Source organism: Petromyzon marinus, chromosome 9, assembly GCF_048934315.1.
Source record: "Petromyzon marinus isolate PM22_M1 ecotype Great Lakes invasive population chromosome 9, UKy_Petmar_22M1.pri1.0, whole genome shotgun sequence".
In the NCBI taxonomy this organism is placed as follows: Eukaryota; Metazoa; Chordata; class Hyperoartia; order Petromyzontiformes; family Petromyzontidae; genus Petromyzon; species Petromyzon marinus.
In genome coordinates this window covers 15,787,965-15,803,186 of record NC_133675.1, presented here as the reverse complement: position 1 = coordinate 15,803,186, position 15,222 = coordinate 15,787,965, and the positions used below count along the sequence as shown (strand labels likewise).

At 49.7% G+C, this 15,222-nt stretch overlaps 1 protein-coding gene across 2 annotated transcripts in view; it reads right to left on the bottom strand.

Moving 5' to 3' along the window:
* The window catches only part of LOC116940448 (dedicator of cytokinesis protein 1-like), a 337,619-nt gene that overhangs the window by 67,370 nt on the left and 255,027 nt on the right, over nt 1–15,222 (bottom strand). For both annotated transcript variants that reach the window (XM_032950283.2, XM_076065949.1), the window contains exons 28-29: nt 5,436–5,534; nt 1,929–2,023 (exon numbers count right to left, since the gene is read on the bottom strand). In XM_032950283.2, coding sequence (XP_032806174.1) covers nt 1,929–2,023; nt 5,436–5,534 — 194 coding nt within the window. The remainder of the gene's footprint in view (nt 1–1,928; nt 2,024–5,435; nt 5,535–15,222) is intronic.

Here is a 15,222-nt window from a genome sequence, read left to right as displayed (position 1 = left end):
AAGAAGCCGGTAACAACAAGACGTGTTTGTTTACGCTAGATTTCAAGTGCCAACCCAGCACTCTAATAGAGCCATCATGGGACTCTCTTGGGCATGTTAGCTGTGGGTGATGTTTACATTTGCAATTTGGCCTATTGACATCAATGCATCATGACGAATGTCTTATCCATAATAGGAGTAGCACGAGATACAGACTAATGTTCCTCCCATGACCAGTCCAAACCAAGAGTTTCATTGTCAGAACTTGATTTCTGCCAACGTAAAACGTGGCCAAACAAATTTTTAACCGACGTGTTTTTTGTTTTGTGTATGTGCAGTCATCGGTAAGACCATCGACTCGCTGCACCTGAGACTCTGCCATTTGTGTGAACTTCCCTGCGATTCAAACCCAGGATCCAGGTAGGGCCAGCTCTGCATACCGACCTCCAGAGTTTCAGACGTGAAAACGCACACCCGCTTACAATTCCGGGCGGTCGCAGGAATCTAATCATCGACTCTATGGAAACTGGCTGAGCAGCGAATGTGTTACCCACTTGGCAAACCAAGCATCTAATTGTTATTAATGACAATCACAGATTTGGTTGCACGCTTCTGTCATTATTTAATCAATGCCATTGCAGTCAAGATGATCAAGTATCCCCTGTTCAAATCACCATTGGGTGGTTCCTATCTTCATTTGTGTTCCTGAGCCTAGTGAGTAGTGTACATATTCCTATGGCAGGGGCAGTATATCCACAAATAAACCACTGAGATTTATATTCAAAGTGTTTCCTTGATATAAATGTGTGCATGGTGGAGTGTCGTGGTTAGCGCTCTGCACTATGAACCTGGCAATCCGAGTTCAATTCCCGCTCAAGCCAAAAACAGTGGTAGATATTTGAACTGGTCCCGGCCTCCCCTAGGTCTACTCAGCCTCCATTGACTACTTGGTACAGTGTATAAACATCGCCACTCGGGATACAAAAGCGGCTAGGCATGGTGCTGGCCGCCCACACCCTCATTGCCATGCTGGCCTTCATAGATGCCCACTAACAATACTTGCCCCAAAAGTCTGTTAAGGCTTCATGGGGATATTTGTTTTTATAACCCCTCAAATACAGGAACGTAGTGCTTTGTGCGCTGCACTATGAACACGGCAACCCTACCTTCATATAATTTATTGTTTTTAGGATAACAGCAGTCTTTCTGGTGCTTTGGAAAGCAATTGACAAATAACAGATTACAACGCATTTAAACTTGAATCCGTTCTTAACAACGAAAAGGGTGTCAGGGCCATTGTGAACTCGGAACAAGAGCGAATCCCCTCGAGGGTTATTTGTTTGAAGCTCAATTTCTCTCCCGCATCAATAGGTGGCATGAGTTTCCTTTGGCAAGGAGGAATTTCGAGGCGGTTCCGTGTTGCCTTGACTCGTTCATTGAATCAAGATTCAGAGACGTCCATGGCTGTGCGTGGCGTGTGACCTAGTTCACCTGTGACGTGGGCTGCCCCAACAACACCAGGCTCACCTGTAGATTGGAACCCCTTGCACGTGGTCTCCCCTGGCTATTCGTGCCACGTTTCCACAACCAGTAAGGTCGGCTGTGTGTTCCCGGAGCGCCCTGCAGCGAGCCGCGCCACTGACCACTGCGTGTCCCGCTTGCATGCTAAACCGCTGCGTGTGCCGCTTGCACGCCGACCGCTGCGTGTCCCGTTTGCACGCTGAGCCCCGCACGACGCGCACGACTGGTTCCAACGTCCGCCCCACTTTTAAACGCTGCGACCCCGTTATGGAAAGCCGGCTCCCGGGACTACCTTCCGACGGCTCAGCCGGTGTTGGGTTGGCCCGGCAGAGCTGGGAATGCGAGCCAGCAGACGTGCGACACCACTCACCAGCTCACCCTCCCGGCACACCTCCAGCACCACAAGGGGGGCAACCTGTAGCGCTCACCTGTTCTGCATCATGTTCATGATGACCCAGTCGGCCGGGTACACATTCTTGCCGATGAGGTTCTTGAACATGATGAATGTTTCCATCAGAAAGTCCTGGAGGAACGCAGCATCCATCCTCATCAAGCACAATCACATCAAGCCGTTGCAGTCGCTTCTTTCCTTCTGCCAGATCCCAGAAGTCACACCGTTGACAACCAGCCACCAGGGTGCGCTTCAACATTATCCCACCACCTGGCTCAAGTCTTACTCTATTCATCCCAGAGTCAACATTAGACCTCCAAGGAACATTGAGAGTATCCCACCATCTGGCTTTCGATCATCCTGAGTGTTTGCTTCTTTCATACGGCCACAAATCCGTTTTCATATTTGCTTATCATTTGAAAAATGATCACGAGTATCGTGCGTTCAGAGATACATTTGCAAGCTGACACCACGATGGAAAAACCAACGCACAGGGCGTGACGATAAAATGAGAATAAACAGCAATATTTCACTTCCCCAGTCGCGTGCGCTCACCATACGCACTGCATAATTTTGCCAATCACGGTTTAGTCTCTGCACAGAAGAAAGCCAAAATGAGGTTACCCTAATACAACTGACACATTAGAGCACAAAAAATGAATTACTTCGCCAACGCCGTCTGATATTTTTTAATCGTCTAAATCGTTGGAGGGATTAGAATAACAGATGGCAGTTAAACATTAATATGCCGCCAAAGCTGATTTTTTTTCTTCGTCATATTTATCCAACAGCCTTCCCATGTGGCTCCACACCGCAGCCCTAAATGTTTAAGTTGTTGGGCCTTAATTCCCCCCCCCCCTACACCCGCGTCCCCTCCATTGGGGAAGAGATGTCCCCCAGCGGCGCCGCCGTGGGGAGCGTGTCGCGGTGTCACCGGCGGCCGTGGGTTTCACATTAAATAAGCCCGGCGCCAAAGCACGGCAGATGTTCTTCCTGCACGTGGCGCCGGGTTCATACACGCGTGGGCGGGCGGAAGGGAAGGGGCGGGGGCGGGGGGTGTTTGCAAATTGACAGCCGCGTCTCATTTCTGCCACGTGTCATTGAGCTTAAAATGATGAGAGCGGTGAAATCAGGGCACGTGTTTAAGAACACTGCGAGGCGCGTGGGGCTGCGTTTTCATCCCGGCAGATTGTTTCCCTGCTGCTAGGAAACGCGGCTGGAGCGGAGAGCCGGCGTTACTCAGGGCGGAGATTCGTGGGTTCGAGAGGCGGCTTGGCATTGCCCCCTATTCCCTTCCTTTTCGTGCGGCAAGAAATTGCCCTCCCCGGTCGCTCCATCGCTCCCTGCGTGCGAGTAACGCGTTGCTCTGACGAGCCTGCAGCACGAATGCGGCTGCGTGTAATCTCACGCTGCAAGTGTATTTCCATTGTGCAGATTTTACTGCTTGTTAGCTTGTGCCGGTTCATCCCTTTTGATTTTACATCCATTGTTTTTCGGAATAAGAATAAACGCACAATTCCAGAACCAATTAAAATGCAGGCAGTTAAGTAATTGCGTCCACAACGCGGCATAACATGAGGAAGCAGCAGCCAGTTCGCATTTCTTTAAAAAGAAACAAATATGGTATTTTTATGTTATTAATAGCAACCTCGAGTCATAGTGCTCATACCAGTTCCTTTACAAAGGTACCTAATCGGATTGGCCACATTTATAAATGCGACCAAATCCGATTAGATTGACCACATGCAGCCGCCATAGATGGCCTGCTTCTCAGCTGCAAATGAAGGAGTCACTGCAAGCCTTTTTGGGGTTCTTAAAACAACATATAGTTCCCAATAAAAAAATATATTAAGCCTTGGAAACCTGAAAAGACTGACAGCGTGTGTGGGAGTGATGTGGCGCACGCCTCTAATCTGGCAACTTTGGTTATTCAAGCAAGGAGGGATTAGGAATTGGCACCCACCAACAGCGTGCATCAGAGCAAGCGTCCACCCCATCCGTGCGGAGTGCGAGTGTTTTCCGCATGTTATGTTTGGATTTTATCTGGGTAGGTGGGTAGGTATGTTGAACTTCTTTCTCGCACTCTACGTAGCCAATAGTGTTAACTGGAGGTGCGGGTACTCTTGTGTTTCCTCCAATATAGAGCAAGTAGCCCAAATAAGACCCTCATGAGGCTTTTTCCCTGGTTAAAACGAACACATATTGGTATTCATTGTTTGGAGTTGACTTACATCATCATCATGTTTATCTGGTCGATTAACTGATTGCAACTTTGTGGGAACTCATTAATATAGTATCATGAATACTAACTGGAACCCGATTCCGTAATGTGGAATTTTCACCGCTGGCTGAGGACCTCCAATGAATGAGCCCAGCTCCACTGCCCTTCAAGTGCAGCGACACCCTGACTGCCTTCTGTTATTTGTAGAGGAAAACACGACTTCTGTTCTGGTCTGCATCATGTACAACCTGATGTTCGTGCAGTAAAGCATGGGAGGTTGGTTATAGCATCAATGTGGACAGCGAATGGCTGATCATGATGGTGATGATTAATTATCAATCCCATGTTAATTTCTTATGAGTAGAGGACGTAATTAGTTTGAAGGTTTAACACCAATTATAGCATTTCGGCCGTGTTATGTATAACAAGACAAGAAAATAATAAATGTCCCTTCTGAAACTCCCTACAGGCAGCAGAGGTGATGGCTGCTAATTGAATGTAAACCCTGTTTAACAAAACGTAATTAATGGGGAATATCCGACAAGGGGTGGTGTCAATGCTGTGTTCTTCAAACAATGTCATGAGTTCATCTTTGATCACTGCATTTGCAGCCCTCTACCAGAAGTGGAAATTCCAAATTCTTAGGGCAGAAACCGGTCTCCGTAGAGGCATGAGAGTGTTGGCTTCCCACCACGAAGTAGCGATTTTCACGACCCTGTAAGAACGATGGGATGAGTCGACCCCCTCTGTTCACAATCGGCTGCTCGCGAGTTCTGATCTTGGCTCAGCTCGTCATCCTGCCACAGTCGACGCGGCGATTAAACAAGAACCGCCGCGTGCGAAGGCGACGGTGGTCGTCCTCTCGGGAGACCGGCCCCAACGCCAAACACCGGCGCCTCTCGATCACCGGCTGGCACCGCACCCACGCCGGTGGTAGGGCCTCCACCAGAGGGAGCTCCAGAGGCTATTTTGGGCCTACTCTTCCATGCTGCGTGGACGTCTTTGAAGAGATAGAAGTACGCACGCTTTAACCCACCACACACCGCTCACCGATTGGCTAACCATGGTGTGCCTATTTAAACTGCCGGGTGGAGTAGGGGTGGATGGGGGAGGTGGGATTAATAAAAACTATCCCCATCGTTCCGACTGCCGCGTCGGGATATTTAACCGGCTACCTCTGGATTGCAAGTCCGTTTCGTTAACCACGACAGCCCAGCAGCAACCCACCCCCCCCCCCCCACGCACCGCCATGAGCTGTGTATGCTGTGTCGTGAAGAAACAGCGTGCGTGCGTGCTCATTCAAGGAGGAGAGTGGAGACTCACAACGAGGTCGGAGCGTGTCTTGAACGTCTGGATGTAGTACTGGTAGTGGCTCTCGTCCATCTGTCGCAGGATGGCCGTCATGCACGCCACAAAATGGTTCTGCAAACGCACACACGCACGCGCCACCGAGCGAAGCATTACGTTAATCCCGTCCCACGTGGTTCACGAAGCAGCTTGCGACACATTATAGTCAACATGGCCGTTGTCTCCCCGCAGGCACATGCTGCACCGACCGGGCATCGCAGTCAGTCCGCCACAAGTTTCAAGTTTCCTTATGGGGGGGGGGGGACTAAAAAGGAAATGAAAGGGCTTCATCAAGCAGTTGATTGAGCATGGCTACCAATGACGATGAACGGTGGCACACAGGCCTGTAACCAGGCTTCGAGGTACGAAGGAGAAGTTTTTTTTTATTAAAAAAATTTCACGCACCGCAAACTATCGCGCCGGGATCGTGTTGACGGTGCGGTACAATTACACCAAACACTTAGTATTGGGGGCTTGCAGGGCCAACAGTAAAATCGGGACAACGCCTCACGTGTTGAGCGCAGACTGCGGTGTTTCGCGTGGGGAGAGGATGGAAGGGGGAGGGGTTGTGAGGGATAGGCAGGAGCCCCCCAACACCGGGGGGACACCCCAAGGGCACGGCGTCCGCGCGACAGCGGTCGTGGGAAGGGGTGCGGGGCTGAGGCAGCGGTGATGGCGAGCGTTTGTCTGGAGGTTCTCTGTACAGTCGATGGGGGACTCACCGTGATGGAAAAGTATCGTCTGCTCGTTTGTAGGAGGATCTCGCGTGTACCAATGATGGTAAGGGAATGCTACACCGCCACACTTTTAGAGACCAACCCAGTTTAGATGCCCCATTCTGTGTTCACTTGTCATTATCTTACTCACAGTGCATCAATCATTCAATATATATATCTCACCATATCGTGACATCGCTCTCAACAGCACGTGACGTGTTAGCTGCTTAGCGTGTCAAGTGGGACGTGCTAAACAATCATGGGGCGCGTGCAGCATGGAACAAGTTAATTTCTGCTTGGATGGGAGTAAATTGGTGTTGGCGGAAGGACGTAGCGTGATGGGCCGTGAGAACTGGAGTTTGGGAAACCTTGCATGAACACTTCCTCATGATATAAAACAATATCAGGTTTGCTACCATTTCAAGCCATGGCCTACTTGAGGCTGCAGAACAAGGCAATCCAAAATCTTTCAACTGACTTTGAGTTCGGGATTGTAAACGTGCTTGTTAAGAGCTGATACCTGTACGGCAGAGTGACAGCGACTCCCAATCTGAAGGTCGTCAGTTCAAATACGAATGGAGGTGCACTCAGCTCATCGTCTGTACCAGCCCTCTGTCAATCCACTTTTGGATGTAGGCATCACCGTGGTGTATCAATCACTGGGGATGCGTGACCGCGTTTCACCATGCCGGTGAGTGCGGGCCAGTGAAAGAGACTCTGGACCAGGTTAACGTAGCACTTACCACTGATGTTAGATGGGATGCTGACCACTGTACCACCATGTTGAGTGGATGAAAGGAATCATAATAATGAGGTTGAATAAAATTAAATGAGTACCACTTCGTGGCAAGGCACCAGCGCATGTTCTCAGAGAGAAGCTACCAACACAGAAATATGTAATTTTCATCGGTGGCTTGGGAGCACCAACAGAGGTGATCCACAGAGCCGCATGCACGCTCGCTCGTGACAGCGCTGAGATACTTTGACTTGACAAACACGGGTTGAGGCATCTGCCCGAAAGCCTTCGCTCCGTGGGACAATACCAAGTAATTAGTGGCTTGAGGGATCCAGAGATTTGAGCTTCGAGACTGCGGTGGCTCATTAGGCTGGGTTCCCTGACAAGGGAGTTGACGCTTTAAGAAGTCCCTTCAAACAGAAGTGGCTGGTCAGCTCTCAGGAGGTTCAAAATGCCTTCCGTGAGAACAGAGCCAGACTAGAACTGGGCCCGACATAAGACCAGCTTACTTCAGATATTGATGCCAGCAAATCAAGTACCTCTTAACCATAAAACCACTTGGGTATTAAAAAAACCTATGAAATAAGAGTATATACCAGGCTCTTAAATATAGTGGATTCGACAGGCTAGACCGGATCACGATTGGCCTGCACAGAATAACTGACCATGTAAACGTGTTCTTGGAAATTGACCATCTCCATTGACTACAGGTGTGTAGTTACTGGGCCCAGGTGACATATCAAGTATGGGCAGCTTTGTTGCGATGAATATAGTTCACAGAAAAATGAAAAAAGCAGCAGCAGCATGGATTCCTCGATTCACCCCACAGCGCACTCCATCGTGCCGCAAAAGTAAATACAAAATGTGTTTGTATAGATTAAAAAAATACAATTTATCACAAAATGAATAACTGGTGCTTATCATGCATGTCAATGTTCAAGAAATTAATCACAGGCAATTATAATTCTCAAAAAGCAATCACCTTTATTTATTATACATTTTATTTACACTATTTTCGAGGACTTATTATTATTTACACTTTGCCTATGCAGGTTTTATGGTTCTTTACATAAATGACACAGCGTGCGCTTGGGCTTCATTTCTCACGCAAAATTTCATGATCTTACTTGGGGGCCCCCAAGCCTTCTGGAACTTGACCCCTAACCTCCCCACTGACAGGGAGTGGGGAAGGGGGGTGGAGAGTGGAGGGTGGGAGAGAAGGCGGGGACATTTTTTCTGGAGCTCGGCCCTGGACTGCTCCAGCTGAAATAAAACCCTGGTGTGAACCAACGATAATTGTTTTGAACGTGCATCTGTTTCCCCCTTCCCTATTACGGGTGGCGGCAGTGTGCCCGCTGACTCGAGGGTTAATCCATCTGCCCGTGGTCTCAACGCCCTCTCTTGTCCGCAGACAGGTGACCCCTGCGCCGAACACCTGAGTGGGCTGTCACAGGCCGCGGAGGTTTGATGTATGTTTTAATCACGGCTCCAACGAGCTCCCCGAAACGCGATTGCTCATTTTCTGGGGCGTCGTCGGGATAGGGCCCGTGGGGGGATGAGAGGCAAGGCAGCATCTGGCAATCTAAAGAAACATCTTAGGGAGCACGCACGCATATGTTTTTTTTATCCGTCACCACCGTCGTGGCGGCTGCGTGCCGATAATTGCCTCCAGCAATGGTGGGCGGCGGGGGCAGAACCTGGCAAATCCGGCACAGAGGCTTTTAACTGCGACGAGCGCCTGACACAGTCTTTGTCGTCGTCGTTGTTGTAGTTGTGTAATTTGGTCGAGGGCAATTTTTTTAATTGGCAATCTGGGCCATAATTCTGGCACACGGTGGTCTACTTTTGGAAATGAGGTCTAGGGGGGGGGGGGAGTCTTTAAAGTGTATTTCAAAATTGACGGCACACTTAAACTAAACTATTTTTCATTTTACCAGGCAAGGCCCACTAAGAACCTGGGCCCAGATCCAGGTAGGGAATAAGCGATTTAACCAGGATCAAGGATTATAATTATACCAAAGACGATGGTCTCGGCTAATGACTGCATAACATTGTCGTATGCATTTTTTTCCACTCACTTCAGTCTAACCGAGAACTAAAGCACACGTTTGTTTATGATGGCTGATACGTGGTAAACCCCTCTTCAAACAGCACAACTGAGTTTCATAATAGCGAGAAACTACAGAAATATTTCTACGATATGAACTCCCCATGCCAGACATGAAGTGATACTTTGCTGACAGAAGGAACACATCCACTGCTCGTTGGAAGCACGTATCCTGAGCACGTTGTAAATCTAACTTATGATTATTACTCTGGAGAAAAGAGCTCACTCTCACCAAGGTCAATCATTGCTTTCTATGCCACGCTACAGACTCTGTGCTCTACGCCCTTTACAAGGTTTAGACACGTGATTACTTTTAAACTAAATTACGTGCAGGTCACGATAGCAGCTAAAATATTTTGAATGCATTTAATCGATTGATCGAAAAATGGAAAAAGCAGCGATACAAATATGGACGTACATTTTGATTTAAAGCTTTCGTGACTGCAGGGATTCATATTCTTGGTTCTTTCGGTAAAGTCACGTAGAAGGGAAACAATAAAATAAAAAATAAAAATATAAAACAATATATTTGTATTATTTTATTGTTTCCCTTCTACGTGACTTTACCGAAATATGGACGTGTTTTAATGAAATTAAAGATGCATTTTGATTTAATACACATTTTTATGGTGACATTTTAAAGCTGAAACCAGGCCACCCAGCCTGACGTGAGAAACACGGTCCAGTTTTTTATATATATAAAAAATTAATAACCATTATTTTATGAGGCCACTAAATTCTTTGATTAGGGGAACGAATAAAAGTGGTTATGTGACCGGCGTGACAATCTTAATGGCTGGAGGAGAACGCTCACGAACATATCCTCACAAGTAAAAGTCGCTGCCAAAACTAAGGAAAAACTTCACTCCCCGATGTGTTTTTTATATCGGTAACGCACTCTGGCAGACCGTTTGACTCGCTTTTCAAAGATTTTCAGTTAAAGTTCCAGCCAGCGCGTAGGGATCCACCCATCATCCATGCAGAGTCGATAAAAATATTTTTTAAAATGTTTGGCAAGCCAACGGCAGCTGTCTTGTTGGAATTGTCATCAACACGCTCAGAATCGCCAATGGGAGGCTCAGCAATGCCCCACGCTCATTTTCTCATACACGCTATTTAAATACGTTTCTAATGTGAAACGTGATGGATATGAGAACAGAAAACCTGGGGTTAATTGTATTTCTGAAGGAAAATAGAAAAAATAACACTAAAAATGTGGCACTTAATAAGGCACGAAAGCTCCATTAAACACTCCCCCGTTTGACAAAAAGCACCGCTCATTTTTCACGACGCTGTCATTGGCACAGGGCTTGTGGAGGTGAAGGTGACTTCACGTGGACGTCTGGGACTCGCGCGTGCTCGGAAGTACACACACGCGCGCGCGCACGCACGCACACACGCAGACGCGAGCGAGCGGGGACGGTGGCGGGCGCAAGCGCGGAGCCACGCGCGCGGATATCCTCGCTCAGGAAGCACACGCACAGGCACATGTGCACACACGCACAGGCACATGTGCACACACACGCCCACAGTACAAACACGAGGAATTAAACACATGCAATCACAAATTCACGCGAAAGATAATAAGACAAAACTCACTCCTTTGTGCTCAGAATGGCAATGCGGGAGAGCGTGCATCTCCGATGCCAGTGGCCCTGAGAAATCGCTGGCAACTCCACTTTCCTGTGAAAAGTGACATCTTCTCCACAAGACGACCACTCTTGACTCTCCACAGAGTGGTGATTATTTTGTTGAACCCAAGCGCATGGCGGGCTGACCACTGACCCAAGATTTAAACTCGGAACCTTCCTATTCTACACACATGCCCTTACCAAAGTGCCACTTGGATAGATTAAAAACGTCCTCCATTTATCGATAGATCCTACAGAGGGAAACCATACGAGGCTGGGTCAACCGAGGCACGGCCCAGACCAGGTTCAGATACCAATTGCATGTAAATACATGCACGCACACGCACGCGCACAAGCCAAACACACATGTAGCCAGGTACACACGCAGACCTAAGTGTATGCAGGAGCACGTACCGCTGGGTTGCCTCGATGAAAGACAAAGCCAATGATCCTCCCTCGATTTGCAAAAAAAACTATCGTGCGAGGTTCAGTTAGCAAGCGCCTATTAAGGCCGGTACCGGGGTGTGCTACGGTCCGCACAGAGCATACACGGCCACACTTACGTCCAGCGCCAACGTTCATGTCCACCCAACACCACGTCGCCCTTTCTGGACGGGTCAATGTAAGGGAGCCCCAAGCCAACGTTCAAATGCCAATTTGATTCCCATCACGGCTGGGTATCAAACCCACGCCACTGGATTTGTATTGGAGTTAATGGACCAATGTTCCACCACTCCTCACAGTATATGCAGAGATTCCAATCCTTAGTAGCCCAACGTACTGGTGGGGCAAAGGCTGTTAGCAAGCACCTATTGAGGTCTGTAGCAACAGTGCCACACCTGGCTCGTTTTGCCGATGTTTATACAATGCAGCGGGGGATTCTGTGAGGCTGAGTCGACCTAGGGGAGGCCCAGGACCGGTTCAGATAATCGTCACTGGTGTCGTCCATGAGCGGGAATCAAACTCGGGTTGCCGGGTTCGTAGTGCAGTGCGCTAACTGCTGCACTACCGCTCCACGAGATACACACACACAATACACACACACACACAATACACACACGACACACACACATACACAATACACACACGACACACACACATACACGATATACACACGATACACACATAATACACACACAAAACATACACACACGATACACACACGATACACACACACGTGATATACACACGATACACACACGATACACACACACACACACACGATACACACACGACACACACACCAGCGCACGTTGGGGGGCTCATTCACACGAAGGTGTTGCCTTTTACATTTTGCTCCGTGAGTTACAATGCACTCGGGAGTGTACCCCATCATTCTACGGCGAGCAGCAAGGCACGGCGATGGGGCTGCTTCACCGCGTGTGCAGGAAATCACTCAGGTGGACGGTGAATTTCCCCGCCGGGCGAGTACGCGGCTGCTCGGCCAGGGCACATAAACTTTCTCCAAAGGTGCCCTCCGCTCCACGGAAAACGCATGGTGGCCTAACCCCGGCGTTGGCCACCCACGCCGCCACGCCTCGCCACCTCCGGGGCTGCCCTGATTTATCGTGGCAGCGGCAACAAGAGAGCCGTGCCGAGCGAGAGTGCGCCGAAGAGCACCGGTAAATAACGCAAGCGGTAAAGCTCGGGGCAATGAGTGGAGCTGTATTGATAATTTCATAATGGTATCAATCAGGTGGTGGATGTCGCCCTCTCCGCGGTGTCTCTCTCGCCCCGCGCTGCATACTGAATCCTGCATCACCGTCTATTCCCTGCTTTATGAACCATGCCATGCATTATAAACCATGCCCTGCATTGCGAAACAAGCCCTGCATTAAAAACCTTGTCCTTGCATCTTGAACCGTGCCCTGCTTTATGAACTACACCCAGAAGTGTAAACCACGCCCTGCATTACAATCCATATCCCTATGTTACAAACTATGCCTTTGCTTTAAGAACCGCTTCTCGCATTACATTGTTTATCTCTGCTGGAAGCCCTGATTCCGTTGAGTAAATTCCACATTCCTATGACGGGGCCAGTCAATCGAAAAGACAACCATTGCTGACTTCCCACAAGGAGGCCCAGCCAAAATTCATTAAACACGTCGCACGGGATGGACAACTTGTGCCACCACCCCACACCCTGCACCCCGCACGCGGCACCCCGCACACCGCACGAGGCACCCCGCACACCGCACGAGGCACCCCGCACACCGCACGAGGCACCCCGCACACCGCACGAGGCACCCCGCACACCGCACGAGGCAAGCGGCATCCCACATGCGGTTCCTGCACACCGTTCCCCGCACAAGGCACAGGGAAAATCGATGCTATTACGCATGAAATACCACTCACGGGAACACTTTTACATGCTTAATATATTCATTTCCCCTGTAATATGTAGTAATTGCCTTTACGAGGTTTACTATAAAACAAATAGTAATAAAACACAGGAGTGAGGTAGAGTGCTGCTCAGCACAGTGTGCAATCGCTCAAGGAAACATTTCGGAGAATCCACTACCACAGCTTTATCATCACAGAGCTACCTCGTCGCAATGAACAGCAAAGAGGTGGCGCGGCATCTAAACAATAAAGTACCTGGATGGACAAAGCGCATCTCGCTGCGAGTTCGCTCCGACGAGGTGCTGCGTGCGGGGCGTCTCTCTGACGATGGCGTCCTGCGCGAGCATAAATCCTCACCCTGTGTGGTTGTGACTTACGAGCCAACGCTGCGGTGCGGGGTTAGAGGCCGCTCACAAGGCCCTCTTCCCGCACTGAACCCCACTGCTTGTGTGCAAAGGGCCCCCTGCCCCATCCACACCTGCAGACGATGACTCAAAGCCTTCACGCCATTATGCACAAAGGTATGAGGCCCAACAATGCGCTGCCCGATTTATGCCTTCGAGTGATGACTAAGAGTAACACCACGTCACAAAGGCACGAGGCTAAACAAGGGAACGAGAGACTCCATATGTCTTGGCGCCTCCACTCAGACCCGTGATATGGAGACTTAAGTCCTTGCACCACGTGGGCAAAGGACACACGGCACACAAAGTGTGCCGTCAATTCAAAGCCAATCGCGCGTCGTTTTGGCGCGCATCCTTTCGAGCGTAAAAATCTTCCAACGATCCCCAATAACGTAATAGAGATTATTGATTTGGTAACGATCCTGATGAATCGCTGTGTGTGGGAAGACCACAGTGGCTGTCAACCACCGCAGGAGGGGCCACCGAAGGGAATGGAGCACCGTTCAGAAGCGCGTCCAGAGCCGGGAGTCACTTTTGAGTGTGCGGTGTCGACCGTGTTTGTCGGGTGCCGTCGATCTAAGCGGAGAGAGGTGCACATCACGCGCGGAGAGAGGTGCACATCACGCGCGGAGCGAGATTTGAACCGCAGCGCTCCCACTCGGGCCGTCCTCCCCGTCGCCCCACGTCCCTCGAGCGACAAAACCTCCGCTCGTTTGCAAAGCCTCGGCTGCGCATCGCAGCGCACCGGCCTCAGGGACGCGCACACGCACCAAGACAAAGGTCCCCCGTGTAGCCTCAACAGACTGTTGGGGCAAGTGCTGTTAACGGGCACCTACGGAGGCCGGAACGGTACACGAGAGAGTGGGGGTGGCAAGTACCACGCCCGGCCGCCTTTGTCTCACCAGTGGGGATGTTTACACAGCGCACCAGGTACTCATTTGAGGCTGAGTCGACCTAGGGCAGGCCCAGAGCCGGTTCAGATAATCGTCACTGGTGTTGGCCATGAGCGGCAATGGAACTCGGGTCGCGGGGCCCGGATTGCAGCATGCTAACCACTGCGCCACCACTCTCCACGCACGCACACACACGAGTACAACTTACGCGCGCAGCCGCACAAGCCACCTTTATTAGGAGGGCAATTAATCTTCATTTACAGGTGCACCTCCACTGCCTGCCATCATCTACACGGAATGAATCTAATTACGACAAGCTAACTTTGTATCATTTTTTATTAACACCCCCCCCCACACACTGCTGTTACTTGTAGACATGTAGGCTATGTGTGGAGCAATTGAGAGTGCCAGGGAAAGCCAGGGGGTCACAATCATTCCCCAATGAGTTCAGTAATTTGTTGACTCGGGGAGAAGCCCAGGCCAGGCTTAGACACCAAAGTACCAACGGTGCTCACGTCCAGGGAATGAGCTGGGTAATTATAATACAGTACGAGTGATCACGGAGACGCGGTCTACTGCTTTGAATCCCATCCATGTCGGGGAGATCACCAGAGCTTGTGTGCGATATTCTGTGAAGCGGACACGACGGAAAGGCTTCCACATTTTGGAATGACTCACCTTTTAAAATTGTTCAATGGAGAGACGAGCATCCACCATTGGGGACGTGGAACCTGCACTCCCCCCTGGCTCACGGTGGATAAAGGAGATGGTCGCGTCCTGAAGCTCGTTTCAGTCAGAAGACACTTTGACTTTTTTGACCCTGACATGGCAGCACGGTATTGTTTTTCAATGGCTGTCACCTCATTAAATACAGAAAGAAGCGGAAGATCGTCACCTAACCCAAGCCAAATATTAACTTTAAATCAAAATGAT